The 19,433-nt window shown below is 44.7% G+C and overlaps 1 protein-coding gene and 1 long non-coding RNA gene across 2 annotated transcripts in view; one reads left to right on the forward strand and one right to left on the reverse strand.

Moving 5' to 3' along the window:
* Nucleotides 1-5,371: 5,371 nt before the first annotated feature.
* On the reverse strand, nucleotides 5,372-16,706 carry NUDT7 (nudix hydrolase 7). Its single transcript, XM_004310508.4, has 4 exons — nucleotides 16,586-16,706; nucleotides 13,938-14,091; nucleotides 10,994-11,152; nucleotides 5,372-6,264 (listed from the first exon to the last, which is right to left on the reverse strand). Exons 1-4 carry the CDS (start codon nucleotides 16,696-16,698, stop codon nucleotides 5,896-5,898), a joined length of 795 nt encoding a protein of 264 aa, XP_004310556.3. The 5' UTR covers nucleotides 16,699-16,706; the 3' UTR covers nucleotides 5,372-5,895.
* LOC117309136 (uncharacterized) overlaps nucleotides 16,106-19,433 on the forward strand; it is a 103,163-nt gene continuing 99,835 nt past the window's right edge. The window contains exon 1 of the long non-coding RNA XR_004523394.2: nucleotides 16,106-16,427. This is a non-coding gene — a long non-coding RNA (uncharacterized lncRNA). The remainder of the gene's footprint in view (nucleotides 16,428-19,433) is intronic.

The following is a 19,433-nucleotide window of genomic DNA, read 5'->3' on the forward strand; positions in this document are numbered from 1 at the left end:
CCCCTGCCTTCATGGAATGTATAGTCTAGCAACTGAGCTAGTTTGTGAGGACACCCAAGGTTGCTCTCCAGGGAACAGGCACACAGACTCTGCCTGCTTTGTCCTAATCTCAAGGGAATTACTGAGGGAGTAAATCTGATTAACTGAGTTTAGGCTGTGTGTCAATCCAGGGCAGTGAACAGTTGGCTGTTTCTATGTTACTCCAGAGACAGAGGGGAGAGCTAGCCCTCAAACTGGGCGGTGGTTTCAGAAGCAGCAGGTTTTAGTTTTCTAGGGCTGATACAACAATTGACCATGAACTTGGTGGTTTTAGACCACAGAAGTGCATTCTGTCACAATTCTGGGGGCCGGAAGTCCAAAATCAAGGTACGGTCAGGGCCACATTTCCCCTGAAGTCTTTAGGGAAGGAGGCTTCCTGGTCTCTTCCAGCTTCTGGTGTTCCTTGGCTTGTGGTAGCATCACTCCAATCTCTTCTCCGTCTTCACATGACACTTCTTCCCTGTGTCTCTGTGTCTGTGTGTCCTAAATCTCTCTCTCCTGCCATCTATAAGGACACTAGTCATTGGATTTATGGTCCCCCCTAAATCCAGGATGATCTCATTTCAAGATCCTTAATTACATCTGCAAACACCCTATCTCCAAATAAAGCCACCTTCACAGGTACTGGGGGGTAGGACTTGAATATGTCTTTTGGGGGCCCCTATTCAGTTCACTACGGAGGGCTAAGATCGGTATATGTTTACAACAGGTTAGGAGTTCTAGCAAAACTATCTTCAATTTATCATCTGGTCTGATGTTAAGCCATATGGATTTATAGTCAGAAAAAAATATATAGGCAACTTCTCAGAACACTTTATGGGATCCATGGGATGTAGCAGATTTAGAAGAAAAACTCCAGGTTGGTAGAAGGACATGAAATGAGCCCAGAGCAGAATCTGTTCACAAATTAATAAAGAAACAGAAATGAACTAAGAAGGTAGAACAAAATCACCAGAAGAAAAACTTCAAGTTCCACATGGGAAATAAGTGAAAAAGAAAAAGTGGAAACAGAGGTACCGTTGACAATCATGATGAAGTAAGGAACAAAAGCTCAAACATATAAAATGAAAAATGAGGGAAGTTATAGTCAAGGAAATATCAAACCAAGCCTCTACATCTAGAAAATAAACATGTATGGACGTGAATACGAGACCTTTAAAAAGGAGCTTTAAGTTGCTTTGGGGAATATTTCTTCTTCTTCCAGTTGTTTCTAGTGGAATCTCTGACATGACAACTACTACCTGCATCAAAGACATTTCCACCAATTATTGTCCAACTAACCTTTAAACTCTAACTTCTCGGGCTTACTCCTCAGCATGCATGTGGGTCAAAATAGTTCCTGAGCATCTATCATCTTCTGGCATGGTTCAAATTCTTTGGAAAATCTAATGGACTTAGCTCAGCTATTTAAGTAGACCACACAAGTCATAGATTGCTGGCTGTCAAATTAGATGCCACCTTTGGGTTGACCATGGATCCTCGGTCCATTCACCAGAGGCCAGGGGAAGTCAGACAGAGGGGGTCTCATGGTTTGTGGATCTGTTCCTTCCAGGGTCATGGCTGGAATAAGCAGAAAGATATACATATATTAAACAGGTACGCAAAGGGGTGAGAGGAAGCAGTGTCCGAGCTATGAAATAGGGGTGGTTGGAGGAGTTGGCATAGAGGGCTTGACTCTTAAGTCTGAGTGGTGTGCAACCATGGGAAGGCAGAGGGAGGTGGCTGAGTGATGCTGGGAGGGCAGTCAGGATTTCTGAATGGAGTCTATACACAGCCCCTAGGAGGGACCCCAATATGCCACATCAAAGACAGCTGGACCAGGGGCTGATCATGGCAGCAATTTTCTCAAAACTTTGTGCCAGTCTCAGGTAAGAAAGCAACTGGAAACAAGAAAAAGACTTGAATTATATTTATTCATCTTGTCTAAAGGGTGGAGGAATGTTGCCCCATCTCATTTCTTTAACTGGAAAGCTGGCACCATGAAAGGAATTGTTAAATGAGCAAGGATGCCAGCACTCTCATTTATTTATTGGTATGTTCCATTTTAATTAAAATCATCGTAGCTAATCACTCCTTTCACTGTGTGCAACACCAGCTGAATAAGCTGGAGGACATGACAAAGGCAAAAATAAACTCTGCTCTCTCCCAATTTATTTAGTTTTGCTTTCCCTTTCCCACGTGGTAATTCAAGGGAAACATAACGTTAACCTTCTCTTCTTGCCTCCGTCCCTAGGAAATGAGTCTTATGTCGAGTCAGTGGGTGTAGTAGAAAGAACACGGGCTTTGAAATTCATACCTGTGCATTTGGATGTTGGCTCTGTGACCGTGGGCAAATATTGAACTTCTCTGACCCTCAAATTTTCCTACCTAAAAATGGGAATTACCATAGTACTCACTGCAGAGAGTTGGTGGAGGGTTAAACAAAATAATCAAAGTGAAGGGCCAGGTATATAACAGGTGCTTAATAGGAATAGTCCCCATCATCACCACCACCATCCCGTTCACCTGGGTAGCATCTCCTTACCCATCAAAGCTCAGCTCAGCCACTACTTCTTCTGGGATGGCTTCCCTGAGTCCCAAATCTTGTCCCTCTCTGTGACTGTGTGTTTATTCCCATTATATGACTGTGTTTGAGTTTGGGTGACCAGCTGGTGCACACATCCCATCAATAAGCAATTGTGTTTTTTTAAATTGAAATGAAAATAGTATTTTTCTAGTATATAGTGTATTTTCAAACGGCTACCAAGTTAGGAGGACATAAACACTTGTTAACTTGTTTGCCTATAATAACATAACAAACCAAATTATTAGGTGTTTCCTTTGGCCTGGATGTACTGTGAAAAAATTACTGAGATACCAAGGGTACTCATTGTGAACCAAGAACATTCAGGAACTTCTGGTATAGGAAAATGATAATATTCGGAACTAGAGAAACAGCAATGCTTGTTATTATTGTTATGATATAATGTCGCAGTTATAATGATGCCGTAATTACTAACTCGTTTCCCAGGCGTTATTCTGAGCATTTGGGTGTGCTTTAAGTAAAGGGGTCACATGTACTAACTCTTTTAATCCCATCAATAGCCCTAAAATAAAAAGTTTCTCTATCCCATGTTACAGAAGAGGAAACTAAGGCCTATAGAGAATGAGTAACTTGCTAAAGGTTGCCGGATGGACTGATGCTGGAGCTGGAATTCAAATCTAGGCGTCCTGATTCTAGACTCAGACGTAAGCACCTGCTTACCAAGGCCGCAGGGATGCAGAGGAGACAGGATTGAGACGCCTGGCTGGCAGGATCCACAGACCTTACAAACTTTAGGGACTGGAGGCAGGAGCTATTTGGGCATGTTTGTCCAGCACCAGCACCACCACCACCCCCCCGCCATCTTCAGCAATGCTCCCACCCAGAGCCTGCTGACTCAGGGGACTTAGGGAGACACATGCAATTGTGGCCCCAGCTCTGACCCCTGCCCTTGAACATGTCTGTAGGTTCCTGGAAACCTGCCAGGTTACCCAAGCGAGGCCAAATGGAGTTTCCTCTGAGGAATTAGGGACTGAAGCACTGTTTCTGTTGTTTTTCTCTGTCTGTATCAATAAACTCAGTAGGATGGTTATTGTCATAATGACGACAGGATGCAGAAGTAAAGGTTCACATCCTCTTGCTTTTGAGGTAGGGGTTGATCCCCACCGCTATGTTCCTTGAGACTGATTTTTCCAGTGGTTTTGCATATTCCGTGAGATCAGTATTCTGCCAATAACTTCTTTTATTTGAGCCAGACCTCCTAGATGTCTGTCCCTGTAACAGGATATTTAACACCACTAAAAGGGGGTGGGGGCAGTACCTCCATCACTAAGCCCCTTAAAGTGGGTGGCCATGGGTGTCATTCAGCGTGTAGACTTCAGCTGAGCCACCTCCTCTTAGAAACCAGGCAGGTCTGTGGCGTTCGCATGAACAGTTCAGAAAGGTGGCTTTCCACACAGCCAGAGGTCAACCACCTACCCGGCAATTACGCCGCTGTCAGATTGTAAATACACATTTGCAAATGCCTCCAAAATTCTTCGGAAACAGCTCAGGCCTGTTCACGCAGGGCTAGTTACAGAATGTTAATGGGGAAACTCGCCCACCATCTGCTTTCGTGGTTGGAGCCAGATTTGCGCCATTTCAACATTTATGGGTATAAAGCAGCAGATCAAATGTTCTCCTCTGCCAGCTCTCGGAAAATCAAAACTCAGTAGCAATGGACAGTTGCATGGCTGACTGATGAGTTTACTGTGGGCATCACATTTTCAGCTACAACACAGTCTTATTAAAAATGGTCTGGCTTTCTAAAAATCTAATAGTACTCAGGAAGATGGGAACGTGCCATCGTACAATTGAGGTTATGTGGCTTTATTCAAGGCCCCCCCTGATCCGGTGCAGGACGGCTGATACCGTAATTAAACGAGGAAACCCCTGCGAACTCTAAAGCATGATATATGGTGATGCCCACTAAGATGTGGTAGATTTCAAGGCACGCGGTTCAGAATGTTTGTCTCTTTGGCTTTTGATTTGGGGACTGTGCTTGAAATCAGTGTTTTTCTGCTATCATGTTAAGACAGATAATGTTATCTCTCCTGATTGCAGGCCTGTCATAGTCCTTCATTTCAGTTATTTTGGATGATGACTGCCAAACCCCACCAACACCTAAAGTTGTCCTGTGCACGTCCCAGAACTCATATGTTAAACGCAGACCATCCTGAATTCTAATTGCTGGCAACACCCCAGGTTTGGGCGAATATCCAGCCAACCATTTTCAAGTGTTATGGTGTATTATTAGGGCTACAGCTCTGCTGTAACAGTGACCCCACATTACAGTGGCAGAAATGACAGAATTTTATTTTTCTCCCATGTAACAGTCCCAAGTGAGTAGTCCAGGATGGTGGGTTGCTTTGCTCCACAGACTCATTCAGAGAGTCAAGCTCTTACCATCTTTTGGCTCTAACTTTCCTGCAGGAATTGTCTTCATCTGTGTAGTCAAGGCTGGGTTGCAGATAAATCAGGGAAAAGGGAAAGAGAATCCAGGGAATCTGGCTTGTCCCTTAAATTGGAGATGACTGCAAGAACGATTTTCACTCACGTTCCATTGGCTTAAGTTAAATTTCAGAGTTACATTTAACTGCACCAGAACTTAGGTAATGCTGTTTCTACCTGGGCAGCTGTGGGCTCAGATTCAACGCTATTGCCAAATAAGAAAAGGAGGATGGATTTTGATGGCTGGGCAGAAGTTTCTGTCACATGTCACAACAGATAGAGGTATTACCTCCTACAAACAAGATGAACGCCACAAGATCATACATTTAACAAATATTTATTAAGTGCCTGCTATGTGCCTGACCCTTTTTCTTACATGTGTAAGGAAAGCATTGTTAGATATACTGTGGGTGAAATTATGCAACAGTATAAACATATTTTCTACTTAAAAAAAATTTTTTTTAATTCTTATTTTTATTTACTTATTTGGTTGCACCAAGTCTTAGTTGTGGCAGGTGGGCTTCTTAGTTGTGGCACATGAACTCTTAGTTGCGTCATGCATGTGGGATCTAGTTCCCTGACCAGGGATTGAACCTGGGCCCCCAGCATTGGGAGTGTGGAGTCTTATCCACTGCACCACCAGGGAAGTCCCCATTTTTCTACTTTTGAAAGACTTTTGCTTTTTCAGATAATAGAGGGGAACTGGAAAAAAGGCAAGGTTTTTACCCTCATATTGCAGGAAACATTCGTACCTGTCAAATTCCAACAGCTGGCATTATTGTTGTTCTGTGGAAAAGCCCACACAAACACCGTTTAGAGAGTTATTTGAGTATTGGTCTCATAAATCATAACTTGCTTGTAGCACGTTTATGAAGCTTCAGTAAAGACTCTTCAGAGGATGACATCAGATCGTTGAGATTAAATTCAACCTCAAAGGAGGGTTTTTTTCCCAGAATAATTAAGGCAACAAACAAGGCACATTTTGCAGTCATTCCCCGGATATGATAAGTCACACCATCTTCAGGGTTCGTGTACTCAAAGCAGTGAATAATAATATGATGACCAGCGCGTGTCAGGTGATTCTGCTGGTAGACGCTGGGATGCAGGAAATATTCCAGAGGCACCAGGAACACATTCTTAACTTCATCGGGGTTAGGCTTGGCCTGGAAGTTGGAGTCTATAAATCCTACAACAGGGGTTATCAATGTATCTCTCTGAAAGCAAAACACAAAAGATACAAACTGAGAAGTGAAGACATACCGTTTCAAAAAAAGCATGGTTAAAAGCATGCCACTTCTACATGAGCTAAGCTCACAGGCCAAAGCAGTCAGTTACATAAAACTTGCTCCAAGTTTTATGCAAGTTTTATGCAAGTTTTTAAGCAAGTTTACTTGCTCCAAAGTAAACTTTATGTCCCCCTAAATGGGAGTGGTCTCTGCCCTAACTGAGGCAGCATCTCAGATGAGTCTGAAAATGATATTTTTGGGGAACATAAATTGGTACAATCTTTTGGAACAGAGATTTAGTAATATTATAAAAATGTGTTCCCTTTGGCCCTGAAATTGCATTTGTGTGGGTACATCTGTATGATAAATTCCTACCAGTGAGAAAAGATAAACGTACAAGACTGAAGCATTATTTGCAATAGTCCCAAACTAAAGTTATCACTGCTCAATGGGTATTTAGGGTAGATCAATTACGACTATATCCACATAATGGGGTACTATGCAGCCCTTGAAAAGAATGTGATCGACACCTTTCCTTATCAGTATAGACAAGTATGTGCCATCTTACCAATAGAAAAGCGACATCGTATTAATTGTGGCATGTTCCCACTTGTGGGAAATTTTAGATATATATGTGTGTGTATATATATACTGTTTTACATACATGCTTATAAGTGGGGGGGGATTTCTATTTACAACCACTACTGTGCTGAAATGAATGTAGGGTGCCGTTAACTGAAAGATACTACTGAAAATCTTGAGGGGGAGGCCTGGAGTTTAGTGTAGGAGCTGATAAGGGCTGCATGACCTTGAATTAGAAAGTAGGAAGAATCAGGAATTCCTGGGAGAACTCCTAAGAGGAAGTGGGTGGGAAAATCCAGGGATACATTGTGAGGCTGGGGTTCTATAGGAGGATAAACAGGCCTGTGGAAAATTCTGAGGAAGGACAGCTAAAGCATGTTTAAGAACAGTGATGACTGGGACTTCCTTGGTGGTCCAGTGGTTAGGACTCCACGCTCTCAGTGCAGGGGACATGGGTTCGATCCCTGGTCGGGGAACTAAGATCCTACATGCCGTGTGGTGCAGCCAAAAAAAAAAACAGTGATGACTCAGACCATTAACCCAATTAACGGTGAAAAGTCAACGTTTGGACCAGGAGAGGAGAATGGGAGCACAGACTTGAGACACCCTTAGAGTGGGAAATCTGGGGTCATGAGTTGCCAGAGGCCAGAGGCTTTGTTCCAGCAGCAGCCCTCACTGTGCCTGGCCCTGTGTGAAGGCTCAGCCTCTTCTGTCCCAGGGTTCCCCAAAGGCGGCCTCTGCGATGAAGACTCAGATGCAAGTGATTTCTTAAGGAAGTGGTGAGGAAGGGCGCGGGGAAGAAAGACGGGGAGGGGGGGGAGCCAGGCAAGGATGGGGGTGGGGGGGGAGCCAGGCAAGGATGCCGTGGGGGCCTGCGGGGTGTAAAGTGCACCTTCAAGTCTGTCCCACGAGATGAAGGGGCTGGGCTTTCATGCCGCTCAGTCACTGGCTGAGGACGGCCCAGCTGGAAGTAAATCAAGGCAGTGCTGGCTCTCTGTGCATCAGGGGAGGCGGTTCCAGTAGTCCAAGGGCACGGGTCTTGGAAGAAAGCTGCTGGTGTGTGTATCAGAAACACGGCCTGAAATGACTAAGAAGGCACCTGGGCAGAGCCTGGAGTATTGCTCAGCACGCATCCGTGGCTGCTGTTTCCATTCAAAGACCATAACCTTCTCTAGAATCCAACACCCTCCCCCTGATTCTTCACAACAACCTGCCCACGAGGAAGCTTGAACAATGGCAACGGGACAAGAGAAAACTTGCCCAAGGTCACATCCAGCTAACACTTGGCAGAAACCAGGATTCGACCACGGGCCTGCCGCCCACACACTCAAAGTCTATCAAACACGTGTCACCATATCTCCAAGACGGCACACTAGCGGGTGGCTCAAATACGACGGTGGAGAGTTCCCGGCCGCAGCTCAGGTTTCATCCCCTCCCGAGGACTGAGGGCCACACTTGTTAGGCAGGTGCGTGGAAAGTGACTTTGCGTGGCAGTGCCGGCCCTTAAATTGGTATGTCAGAGCCTGAGGAAATGGGTGGGGAAAAAAAATCAAAGCCTCAAAAGGAGATCATGGTTTAAGACTGAATGTTTCAGATGCAGAGTCAGGCACGTTTAACATGGTTCAAGCTTAGAAGAGTAAGAGAGACTGTGGGAATCTGTGGATGAAGCAGCATCTCTGGACATCCGGTCTCTAGAAACACAGGTGTCTGAATTGGCAGGGGAATAATGGGTGGTGCGTGGCAGACATCCTAGGACCCATAAAACTCTGAATTTGGCCATCTGCTGAGTTGAAACGCCATGGAGACAGGCTTCTGCTGTGGACATAGGGTGAGGCAGGCTTTAGGGCCCCTGGAAGAAGCTGCAGGCTATTAGAAGCATCCCGGGAAGTCAGGATACACCACTGAAATGTTACAGGAATTGGGCCTTTGGGAGGCAAAGAAAAGGATCGAGACTGGCAGGTATGGGCCACGTACAGAGAAAAAGGAGAACTGTCCCCCAAGGCCTTTGCAGAGAGAAGTTCATACGTGTATGACAAAAGGACAAGCAGGTTGGGGGCTGGAAGGCGTGGGAGGGTTAACGCCGGGTGTGGGTAAAAGCCAATGACACCCCAAAACATCTCTGGGCATTGCCCTGTGTTCCCTGGGGGACAACATTACCCCCAGTGAAGAACCACTGGGTTAGATTATGCTTCTAAGCATTAAATAAATGGCATTTGGGTAGCACATTTGAAAGATCTGCAAGGTCCAAAAAACAAAATGACCCTCACTAGCACTTCTAAACACAGTACACCTTTCTTGAAAGACTTAGTTCATTCTAATTTCTCGTTGATGTGATCAGCATTATATCAAGAGCAGGTCATCTTAGAAACCTCCTGCCCCGGGAGCATCTGTCCAGGGAAATCTCCTGAAGACCCATAAACACCTGTGGAGACTGTTGTATCCTCTCCCCTCGAGGGCAGGACTCAGTAGCTCCTGGGGACCTTGGAAATGGAGTTACTCTCACTTTGGGAACTTGCAACCATTATGCGTTTTGTCAAGAGTTCTAAAATCAATCCCTAAGATGTGCTGGGGGATTTGCAGACATCCTCTGAAACGGGCTCCCAGTAGAAAACATAGTTGAAGAGGAAGTAATTGACACGTATCTTGTCCTAATCCCATGTTCCTTTTCTCTGTCTCATTTCTTTTTCATCAAGGATGCATTTATTGCCATTAGCTTCTTCCAAACTAAATCTCCCTTGAGTGGTGACCTTTCTACTTTTAAAATGGACCCAACTAAGACATAGCTCAGCACCACCGATCTTCACAAAGGGCGATCTGGTTTTCTAATTTTTAGGTATCAGTGGGATTCTTCCTTTGACATAAAAATTCACCTGGAAGCTGATATTATTTAAAACATAAAAAAATTTACACCTACCTCTGATATGTGATGAGTACAGTTCACCTCTGTGATATTCTTCCCTCAAGCCCATAAACCTAGCTTAACCAGGAGAAAAATATCGGATAAACCCCAATTGAGGAGCATTCTAGAACATACCTGACCAGTACACCTCAAGAGCGTCAAGGTCATGAAAGTAATGGAAGGCTAAGAAACTGTCACAGATCAGAGAATAAGGAGACATGACAACCAAGCCCAACATGGTGTCCCGGATCTCATCCAGGACAGAAAGGAGGACATTAGTAGAAAAACTAGTAAAAGACAAGAGTGGAGTTTAGGTAATGGTAATGTACTAACATTGGTTTCTCAGTTGTCACCAATGTACCACAGTGATGTCCGACGTCAATAATGGGGGGACCCGTGTACGGGTATGCAGGAACTCTCTGATATCTTTGTGACTTTTCCATGAATCTGTAACTATTCTAAAATTAAAAGTTTATATGAATAATGTTATACTGATAAAACAACGGTGTTATCCAACTTCATATTTACTCCTTCTAAAGTCAATTAGTATTTACTTCTAAAGACAATTAGTACAACAACGAAATTGTTGTGTTCAGTGCATATGAAATAAGGTCTGGCTATCTCAGCCCCAGGATTCATTTTGTTGTTATGTTTGTTTGTTTGTTTGGTATACACTATCAAGGAAATCCTGCTTCACACAGAAATGCAGTTACAAGTAGTAACTGTTTTTAAACAGCTTCCCTGGTGATCTCAGGATACTGCTCAATTAATGTGACATGGAGAAACTTGGTTGCACGGTATGTGCAAAAATGAGTATCCTTAGGGCAAAAGTGATACCCTGGTGGCCTCCGAGGGGCTGAAATTTGGTGTGCTCAAGTGTGTATTATTGTTTCAAGAGAATTCTCAAAATAAATGCATACTGGAGAAAAATAAATGTGAACTGAATGTTAATGAAACAATGCTGAGCATCTGCAGGGTTCCACAGCACCTGGTTTGAAACCACTGATGGAGTTCAGCTCTTTCATTTCTGGATGGGGAAGAAGGGGCCCATTCAGGAAGGGGGGCTTGCCTAAGGCCTCTTAGCTCACAAGGGGCAAAGTCCACACATGAACCAGTCTCTTGACTCGGTATAGCACTCTTGAGGGTCATGTTTGGCCAAACATGGAACCCTGAAGATAGTGTATCCACTGTGAGCTCATGAGAGTCTAAGAAACCCAGTTCCATCCCAAGCCTTACATCAAACAGCACTGGTACCAGGCGGCAGACGACCTCCACTTGATGAGGATGCAGCCCCACTTCCTCCTGGGCTTCCCGGAGAGCCGTGGCCACGTCATCCGCATCTGTAGGTTCGTACTTGCCTCCAGGAAAGCAGACCTCTCCAGGTGACCTTCTCAGCTGGATATGGAAAGAAAAGAGCTGCAGTGTGTGATTCCAAGTTTGCTACTGTTCACTCATTCACCAAGTATGCGCTGCATTTCTATCTTGTGCCAGAGACCATTCCCACACTCGTGGTAATAAGTGGGAATGCGACCAAAAAGTAAAGTTTTTTTTTTTTTCTTGAATCCTTTTAAAAAATGAACTTGGAGAACTACCCTCACTTCTGATTTTTCTCTCGTTGCCCTCCAAAGATACCATACACACACAAACAGATTTACATGGATGAGGAGGAAAAGTGGAACAAAAGGAGAATGAAAACAGCAATGTCATCAATAATCTTTACTGAGTGCTTACCATGTTCTCATGCTGCTTCACGTGGATTTCTTTTCACTGAGTCCTCAGAACAGTTCTAGAAGTGACTATTTTTTAAAGTGTTTGTTTAATTGGGGTCAAATTCACATAATATAAAATTAACCCTTAAGAAAAAAAATTTTAATATGTTTTTTCATTGAACTATAGTTGATTTACAATGTTGTGTTAGTTTCTGGTATACAGCAAAGTGATTCAGGTATATATATAGATACAGATATATATTCTGATGTCTGAGATACAGATATATATTCTGAGATACAGATATATATTCTGATGTCTATATCTATATCATATATATATATATCAGATATCTGTATCTGTATATATCATATATATATATATCTCTATCATCTATGTCATCTATCTGCCTATCATCTATCTATTGTCTATCATCTATCTAACATCTATCTATCATCTGTCTATCATCTATCTGTCTATCTTCTATCTATCTATCTGTCCTTCTGTCTATCATCTATCATCTATCTATCTATCATCTATATATCTAACATCTATCTGTCTATCATCTATCTATCTATAATCTATCTATAATCTATCATCTGTGTATCATCTATCTATCTATCATCACCTATCATCTATCATCTATCTATCATCACCTGTCATCTGTCTATCTGTGTATCATCTATCTATCTATCTATATCATCTATCACCTATCATCTGTCTATCATCTATCTATCTATCATCTATTTATCTATCGTCTATCTGCCTGCCTATCTATCATCTATCTATCTATCATCTATCTGACTATCTATAATCTGTCTATAATCTATTATCTATCTATCATCTATCTGTCTATCATCTATCTATAATCTATTATCTATCTAGCTAGCTATCTATCATCTATCTGTCTATCTATCATCTATCAGTCTGTCTGTCTATCTATCATCTATCTATCACCTATCATCTGTCTGTCTGTCTGTCTCCTGGGGCCCTGCTTATATGACTCCAGGGAGGGACACAGCTCCAGTAATGCCTCAGGGAATTTCTTACTCCCACAGCCAAATAGGGCCTAAAGTCAGGTGTAATTAGATTGAAATACATCTTTGAAAAAAAGTGTGACCTTTTCACATCAGAATTTATGGTCTAAGATGATTCTTACATAATAATCGATAGGCAAAGCAACTCCGAGTGAAACCGAGACCCATTTTGGGGTTCTCTAGATTTTCTACATTACTGTCTGTCTGTCTGATAATATTAAAAATATATTTCAGTGCTTCTCTGGTGATTTTGGCAGAGCTGGGGACAGACCCTGGTCCCTGCTTCCCACTGAGTACCTCCCCCTTGGAACTTGGATTTTCATCATCTCATGTGTTTATGTCATTGTTGCCAGACCCAGACCACAGAGAACCCACACATGTCTAATCCCAAACCCAAAAAACTTCAGCTGATTCCTCAGCTTCCCCCTGACCCCACCCAAGGGATACTTCTTATTCTGCTTACAAAGCCTATTTTCTCATTATTGTGGCTTGTTTTGTTTTTTGTACTAGGATAACTTTGAAATGACTGCTTCCCCAGCTTTTCCTCAGAAGTACCCCCAATAGCAGGGGAGAGTGACAGTACCCAGGGGTGTACCCAGGGGGACTCCATTCCCAAGCCCAACATTTCTTTAAAGTGGAACGATTTATCGTAAAAAATCAGGCCACATGTGCTAATGACACTAATGGTGACAGCTGAGACTTCCTGAATCCTTGCCAAGTGCCAGTGCTGTTTTAGGTGCTTTACATTTGTTACCCTGTAGAGCCCTCACAGCAGCCCTATGATGCAGGTACTAATAGCTTGTCCTCATTTTGCAAGTGAAGACATTACAGCACAGAGAGGGTAATTAATTAGGACAAAGTCACACAGCTTCAACAAGACTGCATTCGAACATAGGCAGCCAGCTTAGGGCCCAGGCTATCAACATCAGTGCTCTAGAATTTTCACATTATACCTGGGGTGGGAGTAGTCTAAAACAGTGGCTCTCAGTGGGGGCAATTTTATCCCCTCCCCATCCCTGCTGAAACAGTAGGCAATGTCTGGAGACATTTGTGGTTGTCACAAAAGTGTGTGTGAGTGCGTGTGTGTGTGTGTTACTGGCATGTAGTGCGTAGAGGCCAGGGATGTTGTTAAACATCCTATAATGCACAGGGCAACTCCACCAACAAAGAATTATCCAGCCCAAATGCCAATGGCTGGATAAGAAACCCCGGCCTAAAAGTATTTTAAATTACTTGCTAGCTAAATTACTTATTTTACTTTCCAAAACTTCTCCAAAACAGCCCTGTTATCCTGTGGCTTCATGTACTTCTCGAACATCACAATTTTGAGAGTACAGTTGAGAAGCTAGAACCTCAGAATAAGTGCCAGTGACAGCACTTCCTGGGGTTTTCGCATGTCCTGAGACTTTAATGGAAGGAGCCTTTTTGCCACCTACCTTCTCTGACCGAAGGGTGAACAACAGGTAGAGTTTTCCTTCTTTAGCCAACAACGGTAAAAGGATGGAACATTTGTTAGACAACAAGTGAGAATATTTGGTCCCAACGTCATGTTTTCTTAAGCGGGCCTTAGCGTCATCTATCAAACTGTTCCTAAAATGGAAACAAACCAAACAGTTTAGTAACCAGAGTTATGATGTCATACAGAGTGAAGTCAGTCATAAAAAAAATATATCGTATATTAACGCATATATGTGGAATCTAGAAAAATGGTACAGATGAATCTATTTGCAGGGCAGGAATAGAGAGGCAGACATAGAAAATGGATGTGTGGACACAGCGCGGGAAGGGGGGTGTGGGACAAACTGGGAGATTAGGACTGCCATATATACACTACCATGTGTAAAACTGATAGCTAGTGGGAACCTGCCGTGTAGCACAGGGAGCTCAGCTCGGTGCTGTGTGATGACCTAGACGGGTGGGATGGGGGGTGGTGGGAGGCTCAAGAGGGAGGGGATATGGCGATATACATATACATATAGCTGATTCACTTCATTGTACAGCAGAAACTAACACAATATTGTAGAGCATCTATACTCCTAAAAAAAAAAAAAGTTCCTAATCCTGACAGTGTTTCTGCTTCATTGTGTGTCCTGGCATTTACCATTTTTGAGTCTCAGTGTACTTTTTAATAATATGGCAGCAGTAATAATACCCAAATCACGTGACTGTTGGCAAGCTAAAATGAGACAAAAAACTACTGAGAACACAGTTCCGTATCTGAGTTCACTTCAAAAGCTAAATGAATTTTAAGTAATGGTAAATATTCTTTCAACAGTGCAATAGCTCAGTGTTGAAATCCATAATAATATTCAGGAAGACAGGTTTGCAGAGCAAGTCACTGTAAGGTTAGACCATCGTAAGGTTAAGAACTTTCTCTTAACCTGGCCCTTATGTCACAGTATCAAACCCTTGTCTTCAAATGCCTTGTAACAGTGGTTCCCAAACTTAAGCAGCAACAGAATCACCCAGAGGTCTTGTTACAACATAGATGGCTGGGTCCACCTGTGACTTCGTAAAAGCCAAGTATTTAGATTTATAACCACAAATGATGCCCTGACTCCGTAACTATGGGTCTGTTTTGGTCCTTTTGACAGGTGTATTTTATTGCTGGTTTGTGAAGTGGGTTAAATAGTGTCCCCTCCCCAAAACCACCATTATTTGAAAACAGGATGGTATTTGGAAACAGGATCTTTGCAGATGCAATTAGTGAAGGATTTCGAGATGAAATCATCCTGGATTAGGGTGGGCCCTAAATCCAATAACTGGTGTCCTTATAAGAAGAGGAGACGACACAGAGAGACACATATATGGGGAAGAAGGTTTGAAGATGAGGCAGAAATTGGAGTGATGGTGCCACAAGCCAAGGAATACCTGGGGCCACCAGAAGCTGAAACAGGAAGGGAGGGTCCTTCCCTAGAGCCTTCAGAGGGAGCATGGCCTTGCTGACTCCTTGATTTTGAGCTTCTAGCCTCAGAACTGTGGAAGAATACATTTCTGTTGTTTTAAGTCATCCAGTTTGGGATACTTTGTTATGGCAGCCCTAGAAACTAACAGTTTGATTTTAACTTTTCTATGGTTAGGGCAGTTCTGCATAAGGGGCAAAATCGGGTATTTAAGTGAGGCAGAACTGGTTTCAAAGTGTTAGGAACGACCTCTCTAAGCCCCCCTTTCCTCATCTGTGACATGTTGAAGATATTTGTGATGATTAAATGACATGGTTCTGTGGCTGACACTCAGGGTCCAAGGAATGGCAACATGTTATCATAAATGTCTCAGTCCTTAGGCAGTTGTTGCCAGAGATGTTTGCTATTTTTTGCTTCTTTCTACGAGGCAGGATGATCAATAATGTGGTTGGGTAACAGCAGTGGATGTCAAAAGCGACCAAATGGCCTGAAAAGAGAAATGGAATGCTGTCACTGGAGACTCCAGGGCGCATCCCGTGCACACAAGCCCGCGTCCAGAAAAGGAAACTGTCCCTACCGGGAATGCGAGGGACTACTTAAAAGTATGGCTTTTAAGAGACGCCCAGAACTGACCAGAGGGACCAGCAGAAGCAAAAGTCTGCAAAAACGTCCCCATTAGGGGGCTGGTCCTTGGGGTAATCGCCATAAAAACACCAACAGTAGCAGCCACCCCATTCTGGGCATGGGCTCATCTCACCTTCTTCCCTTGCTTTTCTCATTAAGGTGAAAACACGATCACGTCCTGGCTCAGAGAGGTTACGTAACTGAGACCCAAGATCCCGACCTTGAACCCTGAGCTGCCTGGCGCGGCCTCGCAGTCCCTGAGGTCGGACTCCGGAGACCGGGTGAGCGGAAGAGGGAAGCCCTTGGGGGAGGGGTGTGCACCCACGAGAGCCACAAACGGCTCTGTCTTTGGCGGGAGAAGCTGCGAAGGCCCAGGGACCCTGCGAGCGGCCAAGAGAGGTGAGCGCCCGGAGAGCGGGCTCGGAGGGTGGGCAAGGGGGCTCAGCAAAAAGTAGCCAAAAGGCGCCGGTCATACGTGGCCAGCGATCTGTTCGGCCTCGCCGCGATCAAGGCCGGGCCAGGCAGGGCTCGGGGTGCCAGGGCCGGGGAGGCTTTACCTGACTGGCTTCTGGGGAGGAGAGGATCGCCACATCTTCCCCGGGAAAGTTTGTTTCCGGTAACTCCTCCCGGGGAGGGCGGGGGGTGAAAAACAAATCGCCCGGACGGGCATGCGCAGAGCAGCTCTGGGCCTGGGGCGGGGAGAGGGGCGGGGCCTGGGGACGGAGGCGGGGATGGGGCGGGTTCTAGGGTCGGAAGCAGGACTGAGCCGAGAGCCGTAGGCGGAGGATCGGGGCGGGGCGAGACGTGAGGGCGGGGCTAGTGGGGCTTAAACGTCGCGCCCTCCCGGTCGCGCAAAGTAGCTCTCAGCTTTCCCTCAGATGCTGGAGGTAAGTGAGGCATTCTAAAATTGACAACAGTGAAAAAAGAAAAAAGTGAAAATGCAGTGCTGGTGAGTTGAGGGGATTCTTACACTCGCACTCACTGTTGCTAGGAGGTCAAGTTGGTTCAACTTTTCTGAACAGCAGTCAACACATGACTACCCAGCACGTACGTTGTGCTGGATGCAGCTCCCGCAGTGAGCGAAAAGACACCGCAGAGCTTACAGTCAAATGGGAGAGAGAGACACGAATCAAAAATTACGTAGATAAAGCAGAAGTCCTTAGACCCTGGAGAGCATGTGAGGGAGAAACAGATCAGAAGGCTAACCAGAGAGATTGACAGTGGAGCTGACGTCGAAAGCAGCTATTCTCCAAGTGTGGTCCTGGGACCAGCCACGACCGTCCACATCAGCACCACCTGTGTGCTGTTAAAAATAGGTAGATTCTTGGGTCCCACCCCGGGTCTGCTGGATCAGAAACTGAGGGCAGAGCACAGTGATCTGTACTGGAAGGGGATTCTGATGCGCCGAGAGGGAGAAGGGCAGGGAGAGCGTTCCAGGAAGAAGGACAAGTTTGTGCAAAGACCCCAGAAGTAGCTGGAGAAGACCAGTGAGAGGGAGCCTGGTTTGAGCTGACACTTAAGAGGTCACTTCAGAGGCTGAAGGCTAGGCTGACTTCTCCATCCTGCACAGAAGGTGCAATGCCTGGGGTCCTCAATAATTTCAAGACCCCATGAAAATTCTTTAATTTTAATTTCTTCTAAAGGAAGAAAATGAATACAATAATATGCAAAATATAATAATGAATCCAGCCTGGCTTATATTCATCTTTATACCAATGCAATCTTAAAATAGAATTCATTTTATTATTTTATGGAGGAAGGGGTGTCCATAAACCCAAAATTACCTAGGGCCCATGAAAATCACAATGTGGCTTTGGGTCATGGGACAGTTGGGCCAAGGTTCCCAAGACCTTTAAAACCACTAAGCTTAGGGCTTCCCTGGTGGCGCAGTGGTTGAGAGTCCTCCTGCCAATGCAGGGGACACGGGTTCGCGCCCCAGTCCGGGAAGATCCCACATGCCGCGGAGCAGCTAGGCCGGTGAGCCGTGGCCGCTGAGCCTGTGCGCCCGGAGCCTGTGCTCCACAATGGGAGAGGCCACAACAGTGAGAGGCCCGCGTACCGCACAAAAAAAAAAAAAAAAAAAATGGGGCATTTTGTAGAGTAGAGCCCTGGGAATAGAGGAAAAGGCTTTGGAAGCCACAGCAGATGGAGGTTGACCTTCTTTCTAAAGGAATAGGAATAACAGGTCTGGGTTTTCAGGAAGATCTCTGTGGAATCAGGGTGGGACATGGATTGTGAGGAGAGATTGGAGGCAGTTGGGCGGGGGCAGCTCTTCCAAAAGTCTGCGCTGAAGGAACCAGAAAAAAAATGCTTTAAACCTTCTGAAAAATCCCCATCCATACTACTGACATCAGAAAATCAGAATGTAGCAGGAGTTTGGATTGCCTTCATGTAAAAAGCAGAGTCCTGAGATGCTTTGCTGTATACCAAGGCTATATGCAGGGCATCTACTTTCAAGATCAGAAATACTGCTGGAAAAACACTTAGCTTTTATGGCTTTTGTAATGCTGGAAGCCATAGCACAGGGAACATCACAAGGTGAAATGCATCATAATAAGAAGATATATATATCTGCAAAACAATACAGGATTCAAGATTAATGGGCAATGTCTTTTAGAGGAAATGACTTGTCTCTGTAGCTTTTGCACACAGATTTGTTGGTAGTGACATAATTCTGGAAAACGTGTTGAAGAAAAGCGAAGCTATAAAAAGCTTCAGGCCAGCCTGCAAAGCCAACACCTCCATGTGCATTTCTCTCAAAAAAGCACATCCCAGGGGCCAGGGTGAAGCTTATCTGCAGTCCACCCACCTGGAAACATTGTTGAGCAGCACCTTAAGGCCAGGCCTGGGTGGTACAGAGATAAAGAAAATACCAGCCAGCCTTTGGAGCAAAGGAAGTCTGGGGAAAAGACCTGCAACAATTAGCGTTAATGCCAGATAAGCGCTTTAATGGGGAGGGGATCCAAAGTGCTCTGGGGGCCAGGAGCAGCGGGGAAGCAATTAATTCTGTCTGGGGGTAGGCAGTGGGGTCTAGGTAGGCTGTGGCGAGAAGGTAAGGTATAAGGAAACACTGAGCACTTAGCATTACTTTCCTAAGGAGATAAAGCTCAAGAAATGGGAGTTTCCTCCACTCCTTCCTCAGTTTGCAGAGGGTCTCTAAACTCTTGCAGGGAAGTCTCAGGAGACAGCTTTCAGATTCGTTCTCACGTATCCATCAGGGGATGACGGTTACAACTGCTGGGCTGGGTATTGGAGGAGTAGACACTTCTCCCATCACCTTCATCCACTCCTCACCCCTCCCCCTGGCAAGTCAGAGAGAGTTAAGGAGGCACAGCCTTCTCCCCTTTTAGCAGAGGAAGATGACAGCGTTGTTTGAGGACTAGGTTGAAGTAGAAATTCCTTTAT

The sequence above is a fragment of the Tursiops truncatus genome, chromosome 19 (assembly GCF_011762595.2).
Source record: "Tursiops truncatus isolate mTurTru1 chromosome 19, mTurTru1.mat.Y, whole genome shotgun sequence".
NCBI classification, from domain to species: domain Eukaryota; kingdom Metazoa; phylum Chordata; class Mammalia; order Artiodactyla; family Delphinidae; genus Tursiops; species Tursiops truncatus.